General features: G+C 38.0%; 1 protein-coding gene and 1 long non-coding RNA gene across 2 annotated transcripts in view; both read left to right on the forward strand.

Moving 5' to 3' along the window:
- The first annotated feature begins 508 nt into the window (after positions 1 to 508).
- Positions 509 to 20,189, forward strand: LOC122731445. Its single transcript, XR_006353593.1, has 3 exons — positions 509 to 561; positions 990 to 1,091; positions 20,073 to 20,189. It is a non-coding gene; the product is annotated as an uncharacterized LOC122731445 (long non-coding RNA).
- A 53-nt stretch (positions 20,190 to 20,242) lies between these two features.
- Positions 20,243 to 22,733, forward strand: part of LOC122731821 (butyrophilin-like protein 1) — a 64,246-nt gene continuing 61,755 nt past the window's right edge. Inside the window, exon 1 of the mRNA XM_043972090.1 lies at positions 20,243 to 20,420. Coding sequence (XP_043828025.1) covers positions 20,243 to 20,420 — 178 coding nt within the window. The remainder of the gene's footprint in view (positions 20,421 to 22,733) is intronic.

A 22,733-nucleotide genomic window follows, 5' to 3' on the forward strand; every position in this document is an offset into this window, starting at 1 on the left:
CATAGTGAATAGAGTGCTGTACTGGAGTATAGAAGACATGAGTTCAAATCATGACTCATACACTCAATAATTGAAAAAAAATGACCCTCAGCAAATCAGGAAAAACCTGCGACCCTTGGTTTCCTCTTCTGCAAAATGGACATAATAATAGCACCTTCATCATAGGGTAGTTGTTAGGATGAAATGAGATAATATATGTAACATACTTTATCCACCTTAATGACTTATAAAAATTCTATCTATTATTATGGGGGTCTTTTATTGCTTTCCTCCTCTCTCAATAGAGGAACCAGTTATTCCTCAGAAAGCTTTCTAGCAGTAATCACTATGTTAGTTGAATTTAGAATGAACAGAATTTCTAATTTAGAAGTTGAGATTGCTCCCATTAGAGTATTACTTATACAGAGTTGCCCCTGGTTCAGGTTTTCAAAATGCCTTATACATATCTCATTTGACCCTCTCAACAACCCTTTGAGGTAAGGACTCATTATTATTCCCATTCACAGGTGAAGAAACTGCGGCAGACAGAAGTTAAGTGACTTTCCTCACTTCAGTTAGCTAGTAAGTATATGAAACACGATTCAAGCACAGGTCTTCTTGACTCTAACTCTAGCCCTCTCTCTACTATGATATACAATTAAGTGTATCTGACAGAATATAAAATGTTCCACTCCTATTGTTTACCACCTCTTCAGTGAAGGAAGCAAGATTCACTTTCTCTACTCTTTTCTGGGTCAAAGCTGGGACATTGTAAATACAGAGCTTGATTTCATTTTATTGTATTTCCCAATTATGTTCCTATCATCTGTGTATATTCTTTTCTTGATCCTACTTGTCACTATGCACTAGTTCATAGAATTCTTTCTATGTTTCTCCTATTTTCTTTATATTTATTGTTTTCAACAACTAAAATTTTATTATATTCATGAATTCCCATTTGCTTTATACTTTCCCAACTCACAGATATTTTATTGATCCTTTCCCCCCAGATTTTTACCATCACAGAAAATGCTGCTGTGACTCTCTTGGCTAATATGTGACTTCTTTAACCTCCTTGAAGTATAGGAGCAGAGCTACTTCTGGATCAAAAGGTAAACAGTTTAGTTGCTATTAATAAAGCATTATTCTGGGGGGACAGCTAGGTGGCACAGTGGATATAGCACTCGTCCTGTATTCAGGAGGAACTGACTTCAAAACCAGTCTCAGACACTTGACACTCACTAGCTGTGTGACCTTGGGTAAGTCACTTAACCCTCATTGCCCCCCCCCCAATAAATAAATAAAGCATTATTCTGAATTACTTTCTGGAGCATTGCACCAGTTTACCAACATACCCACTGCATATCAATTTATATATTTTCTTGAAACTTGTAGCCAACATTATCTTTTCACATATTTTGTATTCTTAGTCAATATTTTTGGTGTCAGGTGAGAGACTTGTACTGATAGACAATTCTTTTATTATTACCGATTTTTAGAAATCTTTCATAAAGCTGTTTATAATTGCCACTTCTTTCAAGAATTGCTTGTTATTATCCTTTGGAGAATGGCTTTTAGCCTTATATATTTGAGTTAGTTCCCTATATAGATTTGGATAGAAGACCTTTACCAGAGATATTTGATTGTTTCCCTTTTCATACTAACTGCATTAATTTTGTTTGTGCAAAAGACAACAATACCATAAATGGGATATGTTCATAGTCATAACTTGCAGTCAGGTAAGTCTTTGAAGATAGGGATGTATGTTGAAGGTCCATCAACCATCACCACCAAATAGTTCAAGATCTGCTTCAAAGCTGGTATGAGGGGCAGCTAGGTGGTGCAGTGGATTAAGCACTGGCCCTGGATTCAGGAGTACCTGAGTTCAAAATCAGGCCTCAGACACTTGACACTTACTAGCTGTGTGACCCTGGGCAAGTCACTTAACCCCCATTGCCCCGCAAAAAAAAAAAAAAAGCTGGTATGAATTTAATTGGCTTTAATTGGCTTGAGAGTTACTAATTTTCAAGCTAGGTTTACTCAGGTAACCAACAAAGGATTGTTGGTGTGTTAGCCAACACAGAATGTCCTCATATTGTGGATCTTTCTAAGCCCTTTCCTTCAAATTCCTTGCCTGTCTTTGTTTTAAATGTATATGTGAGAAAATAGGTAGTTGTCTCCTCTCAACGTGGATATAACAGTCAGTCATACTTTTCCTGACCTGTTTGTAGGGCAAAGGTCTCAGATCCCCTCTTCCCCTTCAGGTTAGCAAGGTCACATGGTTCAAGGAGCCCTGGTCTCAATAAGGTCTGCTCCAGAGTTGTGTCCATATAAGAAAGTATAAGGTCCACTCCTGAGTTATGCCCATACAAGGAAGAGGGGTGGGAATACTGCTTTCTGATTAGCTAGTTTTTTGCTCGTAGGACCAGTGATGAAAAAGGGGAGGGTCCATTTGCATTAGGGACAGGGTATAAAAAAGGGCCTGCGATCCTCCTCCTTTCGGGGCACCCACTAGCTGCACACTAGGGTGCCTCCTTCTCATGAGAAGGAAATAAAGAGCCTTTGACACCTTGCTGCTGAGTTCCTGAGAATTATTGAGAAGAGGATGGATTTTTCCCTCACAGTTGTGAGATTAAAATTGGATATTAGATCATAAATCTCCCCTACTTAACCTTTCCCTTAATTTATCTCCCAGACTAGTAAATGGAAGAAGCTTCTGGTTTTCTAGATAGAGCTTTTATTGTATGGTAGTCACAAGGTGATGTTGATTAGAAGGATAGGAAAGTAGAAATACAATACAAATCGTCTTAAGTCTAGGCTTAGCAAATGCTACACTTGTATCATTTTGATAGAAAATGTGGAGTTCTCTAGCATCAGTTTTGTCTTATGATAACCTTTCCATAACATTTTCAGGTGTCATGAACACATACTAAATTTGGCTTTGATCCAGACACATGGTGGTGTATGATATGATTATGGATTTGAGTCAGATTAAACTCTGAGGATGGGGTCTGGAAGGTACCCAGCCCTGACCCAATATAGTTTGTTTAGAAGTTTATTGCTTGTCAAATTCTCACTGTCTCCTTTAAGTTTAATTGCCAATTATTTCTTTGACTTCCCAACATAGCCGAAGATAAATTTTAACCCTGTCATCCTTATCTTTAGAGACAGGGGCCTGGAGAGGGGAGTCAGTGGGAACTGTGAGATTTGAAACATCTGACTCTCACTCCCCTGTTTCCTTTTCCTTTGGTTTGACCTTGTTCCCCCTCCCCTTTTCCCCCTTGCTCCTGGAACACGTATGCATGTCTCCATACATTGATCACGAGCTGAACACGCACCTTGGATGAGACAGGATTGGATGTTAGATTGTGAGCTCATCCACCCTAGGTGTACGTGGGGACAGTCCTTTTCAAGATTACTATAAAAACCTAGAGGATTGGGCATATCTTTGCAAGACTTCAATGTGTAATTGGGTTTTGCCCGTCCTCATGAGGATGTAATAAATCTGTCTCTGCTTGACTTGGTGGTCTCCTCGAGTTATTTGGGTAAACTGAGGCAGTTTGCTCCATACAGTGGTAAAAAGTGTTACAGATTGCATAACTACCTCAACCCTCTATTAGAAGTCTAAGGATATAAAGGAGGGAATGTAATGGAATTTATTAATTTGATCATTGACAATGCTATGCTAAGGTTTAGTAAAAATACAGCAATTCAAACAGTTAAAGAAGAGAATCCAGCTTTCCAGACCAGAGTCCAGAATTCAGTTTTTCCAGACCAGAATCCAGACCAGAGTCCAGAATCCAATTTTCCAGACCAGAATCCAGTTTCCTCCTGATGACATCTTACCACTTCAAGAAGACAAGAGAACTCAGAGACTTTGTATGAACTGTTTTGCTTTATTAGTTTTTACTATCTCCTTTCTGTTATAATATACACTATCTGTAACATGTACTCTCTGCAGAGGCTCTCCCTTTGCAAGACTAATGTCAAAGCGTCGGTTCATGAGAACAAAAAAAAAATCACCCCTCTGGACAAAATGACTCCCCTTTTGAGGAATATGTTGACTAATTAAAGAAATTTGGAAAGTGGGGAGGAAATGATACAATTGTAGCATTTGCTAAGCCTAGACTTAAGACGATTTGTATTGTATTTCTACTTTCCTATCCTTCTAATCAACATCACCTTGTGACTACCATACAGTAAAAGCTCTACCTAGAAAACCAGAAGCTTCTTCCATTTACTAGTCTGGGAGATAAATTAAGGGAAAGGTTAAGTAGGGGAGATTTATGATCTAATATCCAATTTTAATCTCACACAGTATATAAACTCATGCAATCAATTGCATGCTGTCCTATTTGGCAATAGGCTAGATAACATCATGAATGTTAAATTTTCTCCTCTGCCTAATAAAACCTTTCTTCTAATTTTTACAGGCATTGTTTTTTTCTGGTTTATTTTTCTTTTAGGAAGAAGGGGATTTAAATCTTAAGAATTGGCTTTTGCGTTCTCTAGTCTTCCCCCTGGGAGAAAGAGAGATCTAAATTGCATTAAAAGAATATTTGCCTTGGTTTACATTAGTAGGAATTTCAAATCTCTTTATTAATGGCACTGAGTGAAAGTGACTCCTTTTCCTTTCCAAGTTATTTTGGGAATTTGTGGCAGCTAGGTGACACAGTAGATAAAGCACTGGCTCTGAATTTGGGAGGATCTAAGTTCAAATGTCACCTCTGACACTCACTAGCTGTGTGACTCTGGGCAAGTCACTTAACCGCAATTGCCTTAAACATCTAGGGCCATCTCCAGTCATCCTGATGTATACCTTGTCACTGGAGCCAGATGTCTCTGGATGAGAGAGTAGGTTTGGTGACCTTGTACAACCATCCCTCACTTAAAATCTAATTCAGTACAAGGGGGGCAGCTAGATGGCGCAATGGTTTAAGCACCGGCCCTGGATTCAGGAGTACCGGCCTCAGACACTTGACACTTACTAGCTGTGTGACCCTGGGCAAGTCACTTAACCCCCATTGCCTAAAAAAAAGAAAAAAAATCTAATTCAGTACAAGTCATGATATCACCCAAGTGTCATGCTCCTCCTTGAGAAAGAGGGACAAACAACAAAGAAACATTTTGGGAATTAGCCCTAGGCAATGACCCATCCCAGTTGTCCCAGGGGAAGGTGTGAAAACCAGTGAGAGAGCAGAATGCTAGCAAGCATTTAGATTTCCACTTCAGAATTTGAAGAGAGTGCTGACTTATGTGGGACATCCAGTGCTGGGATACTGGAGAAGATAGGATATGCATGCTATTATGGCATCTTGAATTAGCATAGGGTTGGAGAGAGAGAGCAGGTGAGAGGAGCAAGGGCAAATAAAAAAGAAGAGCCCTTGTAATATCTCTTGTGAGTGAGACTTAGAGCCATTGTAAGATGTGGAGACAATTTGACAAACAAGCTGTGAAAATGGATACCTTGATTTTCTTGGTAATCCCCCCTTATTCTCCCTCCATGCACACACATACTTCAGTTATCAAGGTAACTAGAACAATTGTCTTCACCAACAATCCTTTGCAATTTTTGTGATAGTAGACACAGCTGGATATGCAGGAAATTAGTAACTCTGAAGCCAGTCAAAGATTTATCTGATTGTAGATTATGTGTCTATGGATGTGAACCTTATCTTCAGCTGTTCCCCAACTTTATAATAATCCTTTTTTTTTTTTTAAGAGATCTCATCAAGTCTTGAAGTGAACTGCCCATCATCAACAATGCCTTCTGATTTGTGTAGCAAAGGCTACATTCTCCATCCCTGGAATTCTTCATATATACCCCTCCCTTTGGGACTAGGCCTTTGTTTAAACTGTATATAAATCCTTGCAATCTATGGCATGGAGTCCTATTTGAAATGATGGTCCAGACTTTTGGGGTTTTCACTGTCTCCTAGCTCAGGTCAGGTAGTAGCCACACCAAATCAACTTTCCTTTATCTCCCCTTTCTTCTTAGGTATGTTTGTCCTGATATCTGAAGTGGGGATGGATTTAATTGATCAAATTGATTATGAGGCATCCCAAATAATTATAAAACTCAGTGACTCAGTTTCCCAAGTTTTATTATTGATGGAGGGGGCTAAAAGGGTTAACAGATAACCTAAGACTTGAGTTATCAATAAGCTAAAAGGGTTAACAGAGAAACTAAGACTTGAGTTATCAATAGGAGCTAAAAGGGTTAACAGAGAAACTAAGGTTTGTGTTCTTATCAACAGTATAGTAACTTAGAGGGTTTGAGTCCCTATCAAGCAACACTATAAACAGAAGCCTAAGGAGACAGTAACCAGGGACCATTAACCATTAATATCCATTAATATTCCTGGATGACAAGAAACAGGAACTGTAGCTAGAAACCAGACCTTAAAATAAGGAGATATCCTAAACCGAGAGATGCTTGGGGTCTGATAAGTTTAAAACTGTCTTTAGGAACACATGCAGAAGGACCAAATGAGTCCATAAGTTCCACTTATGATGTTTAAATACTAAAAACACACACCTAGGGAAAAAGGTACCCGACTTGGAGGATGTCTTAGGAATTCCAAATTAGGATCTGAACCTCCCACAAGGAGGAGATTAAGATAATGAGGAAGTAACCTACTTTTCTCACTATAAATATAACCATTTTTCCTCTCCCTATTGGAGATACCTTGCTTTTCTCCTTTGGGTGCTCTCTCTTTGTGGCCATCAGTCTTCTAATAAACTTGGGAAACTGAGTCACTGAGTCTTGTAATTCTTTGGAATGCCTCACGATCAATCTGATCAATTAAACCCATCCCCCACTTCAATTATCAGACTGTGATGACCACAAGGAGACACCATGGAGAAAAGTGTCTTGGTTAGGGAGATGAAAATGGTTATATTTATAGTGAGAAAAGTAGGTTATCTCATTATCTTAATCTCCTCCTTATGGGAGGTTCACATTCTATTTTGGAATTCCTGGGGTCCTAAGATGTCTCCCAAGGTGGATACCTTTTTCCTTAGGGGTGTGTTTTTGGGGTTTAAATATCATAAGGTAAACCTAAGGACATATTTGGTCTTTCTGAACATGTTCCTTAAAACGTGTTTAAACTTGTCTGTCAGAGGGTCTCTTTATTTATGATATCAGTTTACTTTAAGATTTGGTTTCAAGGTACAGTTTCTGTTTCCTGCCATCCATGAATATGTAAATTTGCTATCTAGCTATACTGTCTAAAAATCTAATGAGTGGTTGCCAAAAAATTAGAAACTTTAGCAAGAGTTTAGACTTTAAGTATTTATTAAAGAGCATTAGGATCTAATGATCAGAGAGAAAGGTAAAAATCTGACTATTTCTAAGAGACTCCATCATCTGACCTGCCATAGCGAGGTCACTGAAACAAAGACGGCTGCGCTGGCTCGGTCATGTGCACTGCATGCAAAACCGGTGCATTCCTAAAGACCTACTCTATGGCGAGTTAGCCTCAGGCCAAAGACCTGCTGGATGCCCCCAGCTTCACTACAGAGATGTATGCAAGCGAGACTTGAGGGCTCTGGGAATAGACATCGGCAGCTGGGAGGAGATGGCCAAGGACCGTGCCCACTGGAGTTCAGTACTCAGGAGCAGCTTGCGTGCAGCTGTGATGGGCCTTCAAGCTCAGGAGGAAGAAAAATGAATGAGACACAGGAAACGACGTGCAACAGAAAGTGCAGTTTTCTGATGTCCTCATTGCGGCAGGAGCTGCAGCTCCTGTGTCTGACTGCACAGCCGCACTGTGGCCTGTGGCTCTTCAAGGCGCTGATCCATGGTCGTCTGAGACTAGTAGAAGCCTACTACTACTACTACTACAATATGGAAAAGGAAAACGGGGTAATGTCTATTTAAGTCTTTGGAAGTTTTTTCTCAGATGATTCTTGAGATGTTCTCTGGGTGTAGTTGTGGAATGGAAGTCTTTTCAGGGGTTGATGTGTGGATGCTGGTAATCAGTCAGGAAAATTTCTTACAAAAATGAGCTTAACACAACTTTAAAATAGCTTTGTCAATAATCAAATCAAACAATGAGAGTTCTCAAAAACATGTCTAAGGGAATTCAGAATGTTAGTTGTTATGCATGAAACATATAATATAAACAAAAATTGAGACATTCTCCAAAACTTAATATTACTACAGTCCCCTAAAACTTAATATTACTGCAGTCCCCCCTGTGGAGGGTAAATTGAGAAGACAATTGTGATATTAATTTAAAAAATAATTTTTATCTTTGTTTCATCACTTTTTTCATCATCTGCCTAATTATCCTCATGCCGTTATGAGAAATTAAAGAATCTAATATAATTGGTAACAGGTGTCAAGGCCAAATTCAACACTGTATTTATCATGACACCTGAGATAATTATGGGGGTTACCATAAAAGAACAAAGAAATGATGGGATATGAGCATTTCCACACTTGAGCAATATATACAGCCCATGCAGTATGCCAGGCTTAAAATAGGTAGATGGGATATACATCCATGCCACCAAACATATTGGAGGAAACTGAATCAGACTTAAACAGATGCATTGGATTGAGATGTCCATGGCATCAGGCATATAAGAAGGGTCATAGAAGCCAGGTGTAGAATGAGATGGGTGGGATGAAAACTTCTAGCCATCTGTACAATATTGTGGGGAAAAATTAAACCAAGAGAAACCAATCTCAGCGTTTGTCAATAGCCGTTGTCTTGGCTGTACCTTGACTTCATGCATGTCTCCCCTCATGTAACAGTTCAATGTCTGCTCTTGCATGTGTATTCCTCTTGTGATTGGATGGCATCCTGGCCAAATGGCATCTGATAACTCAGAATGAAGGCAATTAATGTCTTAAATGATAAGTTCTGTTGGGCCCAAATGTAATATGTGGAGCATTAATTGAGTGACTCGCCGAAATATTGGGGTCTGAGAAATAATGAAGGACCTCTAGATTCAAAGCTCCCTCCCTTCTGAACTGTCCTTTTAGATATTTCTCTCAGGCCAATAAGAAAGGAGCCTTACAGCTTCTTTTCCACAAAACGATCAGATTTTATTACTTGGGAATTAATTAAACAACAAAGGTGAAATTAATAAATAATCAAAGATAAGGAAATAGGGAAAAAGAAAAACAGATAAATCCTCCTAATTCTATCCTAAGTCTATACAATCCCCAGATCATTTCCAATTAAGCTAATTAAAAGGAATGCAGGGTTTATTGTGTTTATTTACCACACCTGGAATATTTGCTAGTTTCTCGCATCACCAGGAAACCGAGAAGAGAGAACCAGTGGGCGAGCAGGAGAGCCTCCCCTTAGTGAGCGTTCAATCTCCCTCCCCCAAAAGGGGAGGTCCTTCAAAACTGCCTATGGAGAACTTTTCTTCTGACCTCAGTAGCATACATAACTTCAGGGTGGGCCAGGTGTGGCCCCTCCCAATTGAGTCAGCTAAATTCCAATAATTTTTACCACAGTTCCCATAATCCAAGTCTCATATGGATTTAAAAATTGAGGATAATAATGATCGCAAAAAATGTGAATGTACCTTGACTCAGAATATAATATACAATTATGCAATAATTTCAAATAATACCTTTTTTCTAAGTATACAATACTTTTGTGAAAAATCAGAACATATTTAAATACAAGTTAAAACAACACAATCTTAAAGGAATAAAAATCTTTATGAAAATAAGCCCATATTATTGAATTCAAAATGTAGTTTTACAATAGCATAAAAGAAATGCTTATGTAACATTTAAACTGACTCTTTTTTATTAAAAATTTTTAATATCTAAAATACCCAAATAGCATATTATTATATTATACAATATATCCCTATTTATGGCAATAATAAATTAGATTAAATAAATGAGAAAAGAAAAAAAACTTTTGCAAATGTTCTCTTTTTTTAAAAATATGCTTATCAAAAATAATACTTCTAGAATCAATTTATACTTGCCATGGCAACCAATTTGCCAGAGAAATGCTTTATAGAGTTTGATTCAATAATCAGTTGGAAAAAACAAACAATTTAGAATATGGGAGCACAATACTCCCAGAGTTAACATTGTATTATGAAATCAAAACCATCTTTCATAGTTTCAAAAGTAGAGATAAATAAATACAACAAAATACATACAGAAGAATAAAAGACAATGAAATTCAAACTGGGGAAATCTAAATGAATATGAACTTAACATTAATAAGAGTATTACAAAATATAAACTTGATCACATGAATATAAAAAGCTTTTACAAATATCCCCCCTTTTTAAACTAAGTATAAAACACATCAAAAGAATGAAAATCTCTATGAAAATAAACCCATACTGTTAATTTCAAAATGTAGGTGTAATAGCATAGAAATCCTATGTAACCTCTGAACTGACATTATTTCTCTGAGTGAACTTAGAACACTTTTGATTCTGATATCTAAAATCCCCAATACTCATATTAATACCTTGCTGCTTACTTCTACATTTCTGCAAAATATGTACTCCTCCATGGCAAAGAAAGTGGAATCTTGAAATATGATGATGAGGCTTGTCTTGTACAACTTTATTCAGTTTAAGTGTCTCTTGTTTTTTAACACCTTTATATTCCCTGTCAGTCCTTTCATAATAAAAATGCTTTATAAGGTTACTAATTAAAGACAAAAGCAGACTCACAAAATTATGAACAAAACAAGCATATCTGGAATTTAAAGGGTTTTCTGAGGTTGGTTTGAAAGAATTACAGCAGGTCAAGTCAGAATCACAGCTTAGCTGGGGTAGGGCTAAGGCTGTTTGCTCTTGTAACAGAGTAGAAACTGGAAACTCAGGTAGAGAAAGCTGTGCATGCACAAGATCAGAACCTGAGAAGGGTGGATTAGATCTCTTGACCTCCCCATCTGGAGGATTAAGGGGCAGGGCTATGAGGAGTAGGAGGTGGCACCAGAGGAGGGGGAGGAGGTGGGGTCCTGAGAGGAGGGAGCAACACCATCTCTCCCACATGCTACACAGCTGGGGAGGGACTAGGGCTATTTGAATCAGGCTTGATTTCGAACTCAGGCCTGGGTTCCCCTTCTCCCAGGGACAGGGTCTTTGCCTCCAGGCATGCAAAAGGAGAGAAACTCTTAGTGTTAGAATTTGGAAAATCTGCCTTCTCTTCCTGTATAAACTTGCTGGCTTTATTCCACAGGTCCCAATAAATTAAATCTTTGGGGGACTCAAAGTGCAGCATTATTTGTAAATTTTTCAGTGTTAAGTAGTCAAAAGATCCATTCTCTAACCATTTGTTTTCCAGCAAGCTAGAATATTTTTTATGCCACATAAAACACAGTTTGATAAGCCTTGCTTTTGTCATGCCTGGCTGAATCAGTAGCTTGTAAGGGTCCCATGCTGCAATTATTTTCTCAAGGGGGGAGTCCTGAATGATATAAAATGTACTACCTTCCACCCCGTTTCTGTAATTCACAAATTTCTTAGTGTTTTAATTTCTATAGTATCATCAGTCCCCTTTTTATAATTCAAAAATTTCCTCACTATAACAGAAAGGAAAGTAAGAATAAAAATTAAAATAGGAATAGAACATTCGAACTCATAAGGACTGAACTTCAACACGAGGTCAGTCTTGACCTGGTCGAAAAGCCAGGAGAAGAGGCTTAGAAAGGTAAAATTTGGAAGACTTTTTTGGTCCCACAGACCCCGATCCATTTTGTAAAAGGGAGCAAGGCTTGAAAATAGGAGGCTAAGAGTACATAAGAGTTAAAGTATATACATAATGGCCAATTTAAAACTTAAAGAGACAAGCACATGGGAAATCTGGGAAAATTCTTACCAAACTGGAAGGTCAGAAGATCGAGGTTCAGCTTTTCTCTTCATTGTGAGCCATCTATTGTTACTATCTAGTTATACTGTCTAAAAATCTAATGAGTGGTCGCCAATAAATTAGAAGCTTTAGCAAGAGTTTAGACTTTTAAGTATTTATTAGAGAGCATTAGGATCTAATGATCAGAGAGAAAGGTAAAAATCTATTTCTAAGAGACCCCATCATCTGACCTGCCATAGTGAGGTCAGGAACAAAAAGTACCCAGTGCTTCCTTCTTCCTCCCAGAAGCCTCCTGTCTCAACCAGAAACATCAAACATCACTTCCTGATGCCAAGGAACTGTCCTTCCAAGCCACATGGCTTGCCCTCAGATGCCTTCTCCTCATGGTGGAGCTTTCCTACAGTATCTCTCCAGCAGGGGGCGTCACTTCAATTGTCACAAATATTAAAGGCTATTAGTGGTTAATGGTCCCTGGTTACCTGCCCTAAGCTTCTGTTGATATTGTTTGTTGATGGGGAATTGAAACCCTCTGTTACTGTATAGTTGATAAGAACACAAACCTTAGTTTCTCTATTAACCCTTTTAGCTACAGTTGATATGAGCTCAAGTCTTAGGTTATCTGTTAACCCTTTTTAGCCTCCTCCATCAATGCCTAGTTGGTCAATCTAAACTTTAATAGTCCCTTGATTCCTCAATATCTCTTTCCTTTTATGTGGTCATCTTTGGTTTTGCTTCTCACAGGAGAAACTTCTGAGTTATTCTAAGCACCTTGTCAGCAATGAGCATTTATTAAGTGCTTACCATGTTCTTAGTTGGGCAGCTAGGTGGCACAGTGGATAGGGTGTCAGCCCTCGAATCGGGAGGATCTGAGTTCAAGTCTAGCCTCAGGCACTTACTAGCTTTGTGACCTTAGGTAAATCACTTAACCTGGTTTGCCTTAGTTTCCTCATTTGTAAAATTATCTGGAAAAAAATGACAAAGCATTCCATATCTTTGCCAAGAAAACCCTGAATAGGGTCAAGAAGAGTTGGACATGACTAAAATGACTGAACAACAGCAACAACAATGTTTCAGGTATTGTACTAAGAACTGGGGGTGCAAATATAAACACAAAAAAGAGTTGCTGTCCTCAAAGAGATTGTCATGGGGGGGGCGGGGAAGAGATGGTAAGGATCCTTAGGCATTCCTCTTTAAAGAATTATACTCTGTCACACACAATTCAATTAGAATAAGATAGTCTTTTATTTGGGTGCTGGAGAAAGTGACCAAGAAGGAAGTCAAAGATTTCCCTCGAGGGGAGGAGATATCTTAGAGACATCTTGCTCCCACCACAGACACTGATCAGGCAGCAATCACACCTAATGGGCTTTTCTCCCTTACTTCTTATGTGCGTCCCTCCTGATAGCTAGTTGGCCTAGTCCCCAATGGGGAAAAAGAAATCATCAAAGGGAGTCAAGCAGGAAGAGGAGGTAGCCACTTAGGGGTTTATTGTCAGTATCTGGAAAGTCAGAAGCAGAGTTGAGAAAGAAAAGGAGATTAGTCAGAATCAGCCTCTCCCCAAAATGGAGGCTCCAGGAACAATTTGTTGGAAAAAGGGAGACTAGCATGGCAGAGGGATGTTCCTGGGTTAGGACAGTCCAGGTAATATAACCTATTCCAAGATTGGATGGCAGCTGAGGTATGGTGGCAAAGTCCAGAAGATTAGGAACAGCGCTGTAAAGCTATTTAGTTACAAGTATTATAGTAAAATAACAATCTATTTGTCTACAGGGCTCTCAAGTATACAAAGTGCTTTTTCGACATCAGGCAAACATTATATACTGAGGTTTGAAATGGTGACTTTTAAGCATACCTCTAAAGTTATATAGATTGATCCCTAAAATTGATTAAGTAGGGAAAAATAGCATGCATTTTCTCTTAAGAAAAAAAAAAAAACTTGGGCAGAACCTTTATGATAGTCACAAAGGTCCCAGATTATCTAGTCTACAAGTTTGCTGCTTTCATTTTCCTTTGGAGCTTGGTAGATATTGTGTATCAGGACAGCTTGGACAGTTTGCTGATATCATCATAGGAACCAGGTCTCTGAGGAGGAGGAATCTTTTCTGGTGAAGAATAGTAGAATCTCCAACTCAAGTTTAGATTTAAGGGACCTCAGGAGTTATCAAATCGATTTTTTATTCAGATGAAGAAAGTAAGTCAGAGAAATTAACTGACTTGCCCACAGTCACGGCTAGAGGTGACAGCAGAGTTCAAATTCAAATCCAGGTCCTCTGAAAACAAATCCATAACTCTGATGGGACTTTGTTGAGATGGAACACTTCTTTCTTCTAGATTTGTCCTTCATCCTCTTGGTTCTGCTCTTCTGGCCAGTCTCAGGTAGATGATAGACATTGCTGAGTTCATAGACACCTTGCTGGTCCTTCCAGGGAGAGATTCCCTGCGTCTCTTGACTTCTCTATAGTTTTTCTATTCTAAATCTCTTTCTTCCTTTCCTTAGTGTTGGATCTTTTCTAAGAGAAATAGGATGTGGGTGGTTAAGGAAGAATAATTATGTTTTTTTCACATTTCCATTTCAGATTCTTATCAAGTCAATGTCTTTATAGCTTTGTTGGGGGTATTTGTGACCTGGATCAGGGCAGGGGCTAGCTCACCCAAAGAATTAGAAGCTTATCATAAATCTTGTAAAATAAAAAGGGATTTATTAGGAGAGAGGAATATATGGATGGGGAACAGAATCAGAGGTGCTGTCCTGCTGGAGTGAGAGAAGACCTGGTCTTTTGTATGTTTATAAAACAAATGGAAGCAAATTACAAAGCAAGAGGAAATGTAAAAAAATGTAAAAGGCAAGAAAACTGGGAGGGGATCTTTGAATAATAGGGTATCAGTAGGACATATGGCATCCATCCATATTCTGCTTATTATCCTGTAGACCTTAGTATTGTGTAACTGTGTACTAGGGTCTTGCTCTGACACACCTGTGACTAGGGTCTTGCTCTGGCACACAGAACTGTTTTTCCCTTAGGAAACTTTGAGGATTCCTTGGGGGTGGGAATCTTCTGGATTTCTTGGTGTCCCACTACATTCCCACAATGCCTTTATGAAATCCTGTCATGTATAAAACTGCCCTTGACTATGGGACTTCAAAGTGATTTTGACCTAACTCGATTAGTTCTTATTGATCAATCCCATTCATTTGTTTCCCAGGGCCATCCTGAAAGGGATACAGGGTCATGTGCCTTATTTTACCTTCCAGTCTCATTATTCACCTTAAAATTAGCACTGAGGGCACATTTAAAGGGGAAATAAAGTCATAAACATGTGCCCTTGGGGCTGCTTGGGAAAGGTGCTACCTCCCTCTTTGCCTGGTTCATTTTACTAGTGAAAGTTGTTGCTAGGTTTTCATTGCCTCCAATCAGGCTGAATAATCTTACATAAAAGTGATTTTATAAAACCTTTCTTCTTGCCATCTTGAGGGTCTCCAAGAAGACCGTAGTCATTTGGGTTATGGTTCTTATTGCAAAGAGATATGAGCTCTTCCTTTAGAATGTAAGTTTCTGAGGACAAGGATTATGCTTTTGCTTTTTTTTTTAATCTCTGGGTTTAACACAGTGTCTGGCATATAGGAAATCCTTAGCATTTAGCACTTGTTGACCGACTGACTACTTGTGAAACTTTTCCAAAGGAGAGTCATAATGTGGACACTACCATTTACCTCAGGCCTTCTTTCTCTTATCCTACCACACACTCCTTCCAGCTCCATTGTAGACATGGCCTCCTGGAAATCAACAGGCTAACTTTCCTTGAGGAGAACTGATTAGGGACACTGTTGGTGCTACTGAGATTCTCAGGCTTTTCTCTTTGGCCAGTGTTCCCCCTTCCCTAATGGTCAAAGCTCCTTTGGGCCACCCCCCACTCTTATACCTTGAACCTTTGCCATTCAAGCACAATACCTTAAGCACAAGTTAGATATTGAGAGTGACACTTCCGGTAGTAATCTTATCTCTCTTTGCTCCTTGGATCATTCTCCCTCATTCCATTTTGCAACAAACCTACCTTGTACTTTGATATCGCTGACTTTTTCTTTATCCTGGACTCCTTTCACTTATTTCTCCTTTTGGGGGCTTTTACAAACACTCTTCTATTCCTAGAATATATTCTCTACACGTTTACTTAGTGAATGTTTACATATCCTATAAAACCTAACTCAAATGCTCCTTCACATGCTCCAAGAAGACTTCCCTAACATTCCTTCTCTTTCTCTCTCTTTCTCTCTCTCTCTCTCTCTCTCTCTCTCTCTCTCTCTCTCTCTCTCTCTCTCTCTCTCTCTCTCTTTTGAAGAGCAATGAGGGTTAAGTGACTTGCCCAGGGTCACACAGCTAGTAAGTTTCAAGTGTCTGAGGCTGGATTTGAACTCGGGTCCTCCTGAATTCAGGGCCAGGGTTTTATTCATTGAGCTACCTAGCTGTCCCCCTCTCTCTTTTTAAAGTAATAAACATTTTTACTTCTAGTTTTGAGTTCCAATTTTTATCCCCTCTTTCCTCCCTCCTTCCCCTAACCCCTCCCTGAGGTGGTTAAAGATGTGCAATTATGTAAAACATTACTATATTAGTCATTTTGTACAAGAAAACTTGAATAAAAGAAACAAGTGGAAGAAAGTGAAAAATAGCATGCTTTAGTCTGTGTTCCATCAATATCAATTCTTTCTTTGGAGGTGGATAGTATTCTTTTTTTTTTTTTTTTTTTTTTTTTTTGCGGGGCAATGGGGGTTAAGTGACTTGCCCAGGGTCACACAGCTAGTAAGTGTCAAGTGTCTGAGGCTGGATTTGAACTCAGGTACTCCTGAATCCAGGGCTGGTGCTTTATCCACTGTGCCACCTAGCCGCCCTCGATAGTATTCTTTATCATTAGTCCTTTGGGATTATCTTGGATTATTGTATTGTTGAAAATAGTTGTCATTCACAGTTTTTCATCAAACAAAATTGCTGTCTCTGTGCACAATGTTCTCTTGGTTCTGCTCACTTCACTATACATCGGTTCATACAATTCTCTCCAAGCCTTTCTGAAATCATCCTGCTTGTCATTTCTTATAGCATAATAATATTCCATTATTATCATACCACAGCTTGTTTAGCCATGCCCCTATTAATGGGCATTCCTTGGATTTCCAATTCTTAACCACCACAAAAAGAACTGCTAGAAATATTTTTGTGCAAATAGGTCTTCTCTCTCTCTCTCTCTCTCTCTCTCTCTCTTTTTTTTTGGGGGGGGGGAGATGTCTTTGGGATATAAACCTAGCAGTGGTATTGCCGGATCAAAGTTCTATGTTCCTTTGGGCATAGTTGCAAATCGTTCTCCAGAATGTTTGGATCTTTTCTTCTCTTGAGAATGACTTTTCCTAGCACTTTGATTTGTAATTCTCTAGTATGCATTTATCATGTGGCATTTGATGATATTTACCCTGCTGTATTTCTTGCTTATCTCCCAGCCAGAATGTAAGCTTTTTGGGGGCAGTGACTATCTGCTATCTAAACACTTTGTTCTTTTTTGTAGAAATAACACAGCATTTTGCTTTGTCACACAGAAGGCTTTTATTCAGTATTAGTTACTGGATTTATTGATGATCTTTAATAGTTTTATCTCAATCTTGTTGGGTTCAATTTCTAAAAGACAATTTCTTTTATTTCTTTTATTTTTAATTTATTGACTAACACAAGCATTTCCATAACAGTTTAATAAAAAAGATGATTGCACAGGAAATTGCAATTTTATTTAATTTTCTATTCTTTTAAAATATATAATGGAGTTATCATGTACATTTCTTTTCCCCCCTTTTTGTCTTCTCTTCTCACCATCCCTCCCAGTCCAAGATTTACAATTAGACACAAATATGTATATATGTAAAATCATTCTATACATAACTATTCTATTTATCAGTTCATTTTCATGATGCAAATAGCATCTTCCTTCACAGGTCCTTTGTAGTTCATTTGGGTACTTGTAATAGTGAAAATGACTTATTAATGTCAGTAAGTAATTATGATTATAATCAATAATTAATGCTATATTTATTTATTATAATTCCATAATATAATTATTACATTGCACATAGTCTCTTTTCTTTTTTCTGTAATCATTTTTGGAAATAGACCTAGCAGTGGAAATGCTGAGTCAAATGGTATAGACAGTTTTGGACATGATTCCAGATTGCTCTGCAAAATGGTTGGATCAATTCACAATTTTACCAACAATAAATGATATCTTAAGGTTAATTTCCAGTTCTCTAATCAATAATGATTTAGAGCATTTTTTTATAATGACGATAAATTGTTTTCATTTCTCCTTCTGAAAACTGTTTGTTCAAATCCTTTGATCATTTATCAATTGGAGAATAACTCATATTCTTATAGATTTGTCAAAGTTCTTTATATATTTAAATATGAGACCTTTATCTGAGAAATTCTCTTTAAAATTTTTTTCACAATTTATTTCTTTCCTTCTGATCTTGGCCACACCTGTTTTATTTGTAGAAAACATTTTAAATTTAATATAATTGAAATTATCCATTTTATACCTCACCTTTGATCTCTTTGTGGTGCGGGTCAAGCAGTGGAATTTTGGGGTCAAAGGCTAAGCACATTCTAATCACTATTTGATTATAATTTTAAATCGTCTTCTAGAATTGTTGGAGTAGTTCTCAGTTGCACCAATATTTTCTCAGTATCTCTGTCTTCCTGAAGCCATTTTAATGCTATTTCCACCTTCCTTTCTTTTCTTTTCTTTCTTTCTTTTTTTTTTTTTGGTGAGGCAATTGGGGTTAAGTGACTTGCCCAGGGTCACACAGCTAGTAAGTGTCAAGTGTCTGAGGCCGGATTTGAACTCAGGTCCTCCTGACTCCAGGGTCAGTGCTTTATTCACTGCGCCACCAAGCTGCCCCTATTTCCACCTTTCTTCAACTTTGCCAGTTTTCTGAATGTGAGGTAAAACCTTGTAGACATTTTGATTGGTATTTTTCTTATTATTAATGAATTGAAGATAATCTTAAATCAGTAGTTGAATTTGAAATTCTTTGAGACCTTCCCCCACCCCAACTGTACTTTGATTACTTCTCTCCTAGGACCTTTTTAAGGTCATTTACTTCTTGTTGTTCAATCATTTCAGTTGTGTCCAACTCTTTGTGACCACATTTCAGATGATATTCTCAACAATACTGGAGTTTGGCATTTCTTTCTCCATCTTATTTTATACATGAGTAACTAAGGAAAACAGGATTAAGTTACTTGCTGAGGGTTTTCACACACACTAGTAAGTTTCTGAGGCTGAATTTGAACTTTGGTCTTCCTGACTTCAGGAGCAGTGCTCTCTCCACTGCACCACTTAGCTGCCCAACATGTAATACAAATGACTTAATGAGCATTTATGGTTTGCAAAGAACCTCACAACAACCCAGGGAAGTAGATTCTATTATGATCCTTATTTTATAGATGAAGAAACCAAGGCAGACAGGTCAGGTATCCGGCCTAGGATCATACAGTTGGTAAGTGTCTGAGACAGCATTTGAACGCAGGTCTTCCTGGCTGCACCTTATATTTGATATCAATTTTATCTTTTGTGATTTCTGTTATCCTTTGTTTGGTTAAGGATTTGCTTCCTAGCCATATTCCTATATCCATTTTCCTCTATTTTTAGTTTATCTTTAATGTTTTTAAGTCAAGTATCCATTTGCAACTTCTTATGGCATTTGGTTTAAGGTTAAAACAAGTATTTTATAAATTTCATGATAGACTCATTTTCATTTTTAGGTGCTGTTTTGGCTATGTATTGGTATACATAAAATCTAAGAAAAACTGGAACAAAGAAGACATTTCTTAGTCACCCTAGTTTAACTGTATGCATGTCTATTATAATTTGTATCTTCTTGGCTCTAGACACAAAGGGCATTGTTTATTATCTCATCTGTCTTTGTTCCCCATTTCCTTCACTGAGAAGTAACGTGGAAAGTTCACTATTGCTGGGTCTTCCCAACCAGCGAACAGAGAACTACTCTTCAGAGATAATGTGGAAGTGATTACAGTATAAGATAGGGAGTTTCTGAGTTTCCTTTAGATGGTAAGATTCTGTGCTTTATCCAGTGAGGGACTGGACTGGATGATGTCTCAATTTATTTTTCCAGATGTAAAAATTAATTACTTATTATGTTGTCATACTAAGTGGCCTTTTCTTTTGCCCCCATTCTTGAATTAACCTTGTATTCACCCCTGACTCTGTCTACATTTTCCAGGGAAGTTCACTGTGACGGGACCACAACAACCAATCATTGCCTTGGTGAATGGAGAGGCCACATTTCCATGCCACCTTTCTCCCCAGATGGATGCCTCGAATATGGAGGTGATGTGGTATCATGGCGAGTCCTCAGATCTGGTACACCACTATAAATCTGGGCAGGATTATATGCAATATCAGTACCATGACTATGAAGGGAGAACAGAATTTTTTCACAATAATATTTCCAGTGGGAGTGTGGCCTTGAGGCTTCATCATATCCGGTCCTCTGATGAAGGAAAGTACCGGTGTTCCTTCGCAAGTGTTACTGATCGTCAAGAAGCCGAGTTCCAAGTGTATGTGACAGGTGAGTGTGTGCCAGGTATTCTGGCCCCATGAGGTGCACCTCCTGGTAGGAGAACAATCACATTTTTGCCTAAAGGGAATAAACAACCCTCAACATCATGCAAGAGGGACAAAACTATTTAGAGCAGACTTGGTGTAAAGTTTTCCTTCTTGTAGGTAGGCTGATTGAACTGAGAGTATCTGAAGGACTAATCAACAAAGAAGTTAAAGTTAAAGAAGAGTTAAGAGAGTGGAGGGCAATTTAGAGCAGAGACAAGTAGCTCAGGTGTAGTAAGTGGGGTATATGAACACAGACAAAGAACATTTCTGGGAAACCAGAGGGAGAGCAATCTTTGGAATGACACTTTGGCAATGTGGGGTCTTTAGGATATTTCCTAAAGGATATTTTCTGCTCATAGTACTATATGTTGACCAATTCAATTCCATTTCCATTGAGAGAAGAATTTTCAAACTTCATAAAGACAAAATTGAATGAACTCTTGGACTTAAGTTATGTATGCCTCTATGTATGTGTGTGTCATGTAAGACCCAGAGCTAGAAGGGACCTCAAAGCTCATCTAGTCTAACCCTCACCTGAACAGGAATCCTCTCTATTGTTTATCAAAGCTACCAGCCAATCAACTTGAGGAACCTCCCATTTCTGGGAGGAGAATATGAAGTAGGAAGCCCATGATGGCTGAGGGCTTACTTCCTCTTTCGGTTTGAGACATCAGCATGATGGGAGGATTTCACGTGTGCTGGTAGGAAAGCTAGGATTTCCATGCTATAAGAAATCTGTTCTCAATCTTTCTCTCTCTTTACTATCTTATATATCTTTTAATAAACCCTTAAAAGCCTAAACTCTTGGTGAATTTATCAGTGATTTTAGACAGTTTCCCCCCAAAACTGGGGAGGAACAGATTAGAACCCACATTTAAATTTTTAAGCAACACACTATAATATCTCTAACAAAGAATCAGATAGCCTCTTTTGTGGAAACTTTCCAAAGAAGTTAAACCCATTGCCTCTTGAGGCAGTTTATCCACCATTTGGACAGCTCTTATTATAAGAATGAAAATCTGCAATCTCTGCTCCCCCTCTCCCCCCAGTCCATTATTTCTACTTCTCCTTTTTAGAATTAATCTGAATAAAACCAGTTCCTCTTCCACATGATAGCCCTTCAAACACTAACAGGAGATGGCAAAGAGGTACACCCTGTTCAGTAAGGTAGATATGTATCTCTCAGGGAAATTGCCCAGCATGTTAATAAAATGATTAGATTACCCCGCAACTATTTGCCTCGTATTTTTATAATCACAGCTATGCCTCCTCAGTCACATTTTTAAGTCATGTTAACAAATAAGGGCATGTTCAAAGAAAGATGACTAGCATGGGGAATGGACTGGACACTATACCTTGGGATTATGGATTGGAGTAACAGGAGAAGAAAAGACCCAGATAAGATATGGTTTGGATTTTCAGGGACTTTTGAAGGGCTATCATGTGGAACCTTTTATAAGATGGACTACAACAAAAAATGAATTCATATTGTGGAAATTTAGTCAGAAGAATCATACCTCAGCCCTTTCCAAATGTCATTCTCCCAGCCTTTCCCATGACATCTCCACCTGAAATTCATGCAATTTATGTAAATTCCCATAGGGTTGCTAGCATCATGGATCTTTGGCTCAATAGCATTTTGCAATGATCTTACCTGGACAATTCAGAACAATATCAATTAACAGTCCCATAACGTCTTAAATAGTAAGTACCGATAAGCAATGTTTTTGGTGAAAGCACCTCTCAAGGATCATATATTATAGATAAATATTGCCTACAATCTCATACTCATAACAGTAAGAGATTCATTACAGAAAAATCACATTTTATCTTTATATAGCTACTATTGATGTTAAATGGGTCTTTTTTCATCTCTAAATTCAATGGTACACAAATGAATTTGCTTAAAAATGTTTAATAACAGACCAAAAAAAAATTTTTGGTATGAGATGTATAAAACTAATAATCCCAAATTGTATATGGGGAACAGATTAGACAATGTTTCTTATAATAGCAAGTTCAGTTATTAACCACATAAACATAAACATAGGCTACTACCTTCAGAATTCCTTTAAACAATGGGAAGATCTTTAGGACAACTCTTAACTTCGTTTGCATATATTTCTACACATGTTCGAATCCCAGATTTAGTCACAAACATAGTCAGATTTCCCATTAGGGAAATTCATAAATTCATAACAATTCCTAAATTATATTGTTCACTAACATAGCTGACTACTGAAGTTCTATCCTTAAAACAAAAGCAAGAGAGCTT

This window comes from Dromiciops gliroides, chromosome 6, assembly GCF_019393635.1.
Source record: "Dromiciops gliroides isolate mDroGli1 chromosome 6, mDroGli1.pri, whole genome shotgun sequence".
Lineage (NCBI taxonomy): Eukaryota > Metazoa > Chordata > Mammalia > Microbiotheria > Microbiotheriidae > Dromiciops > Dromiciops gliroides.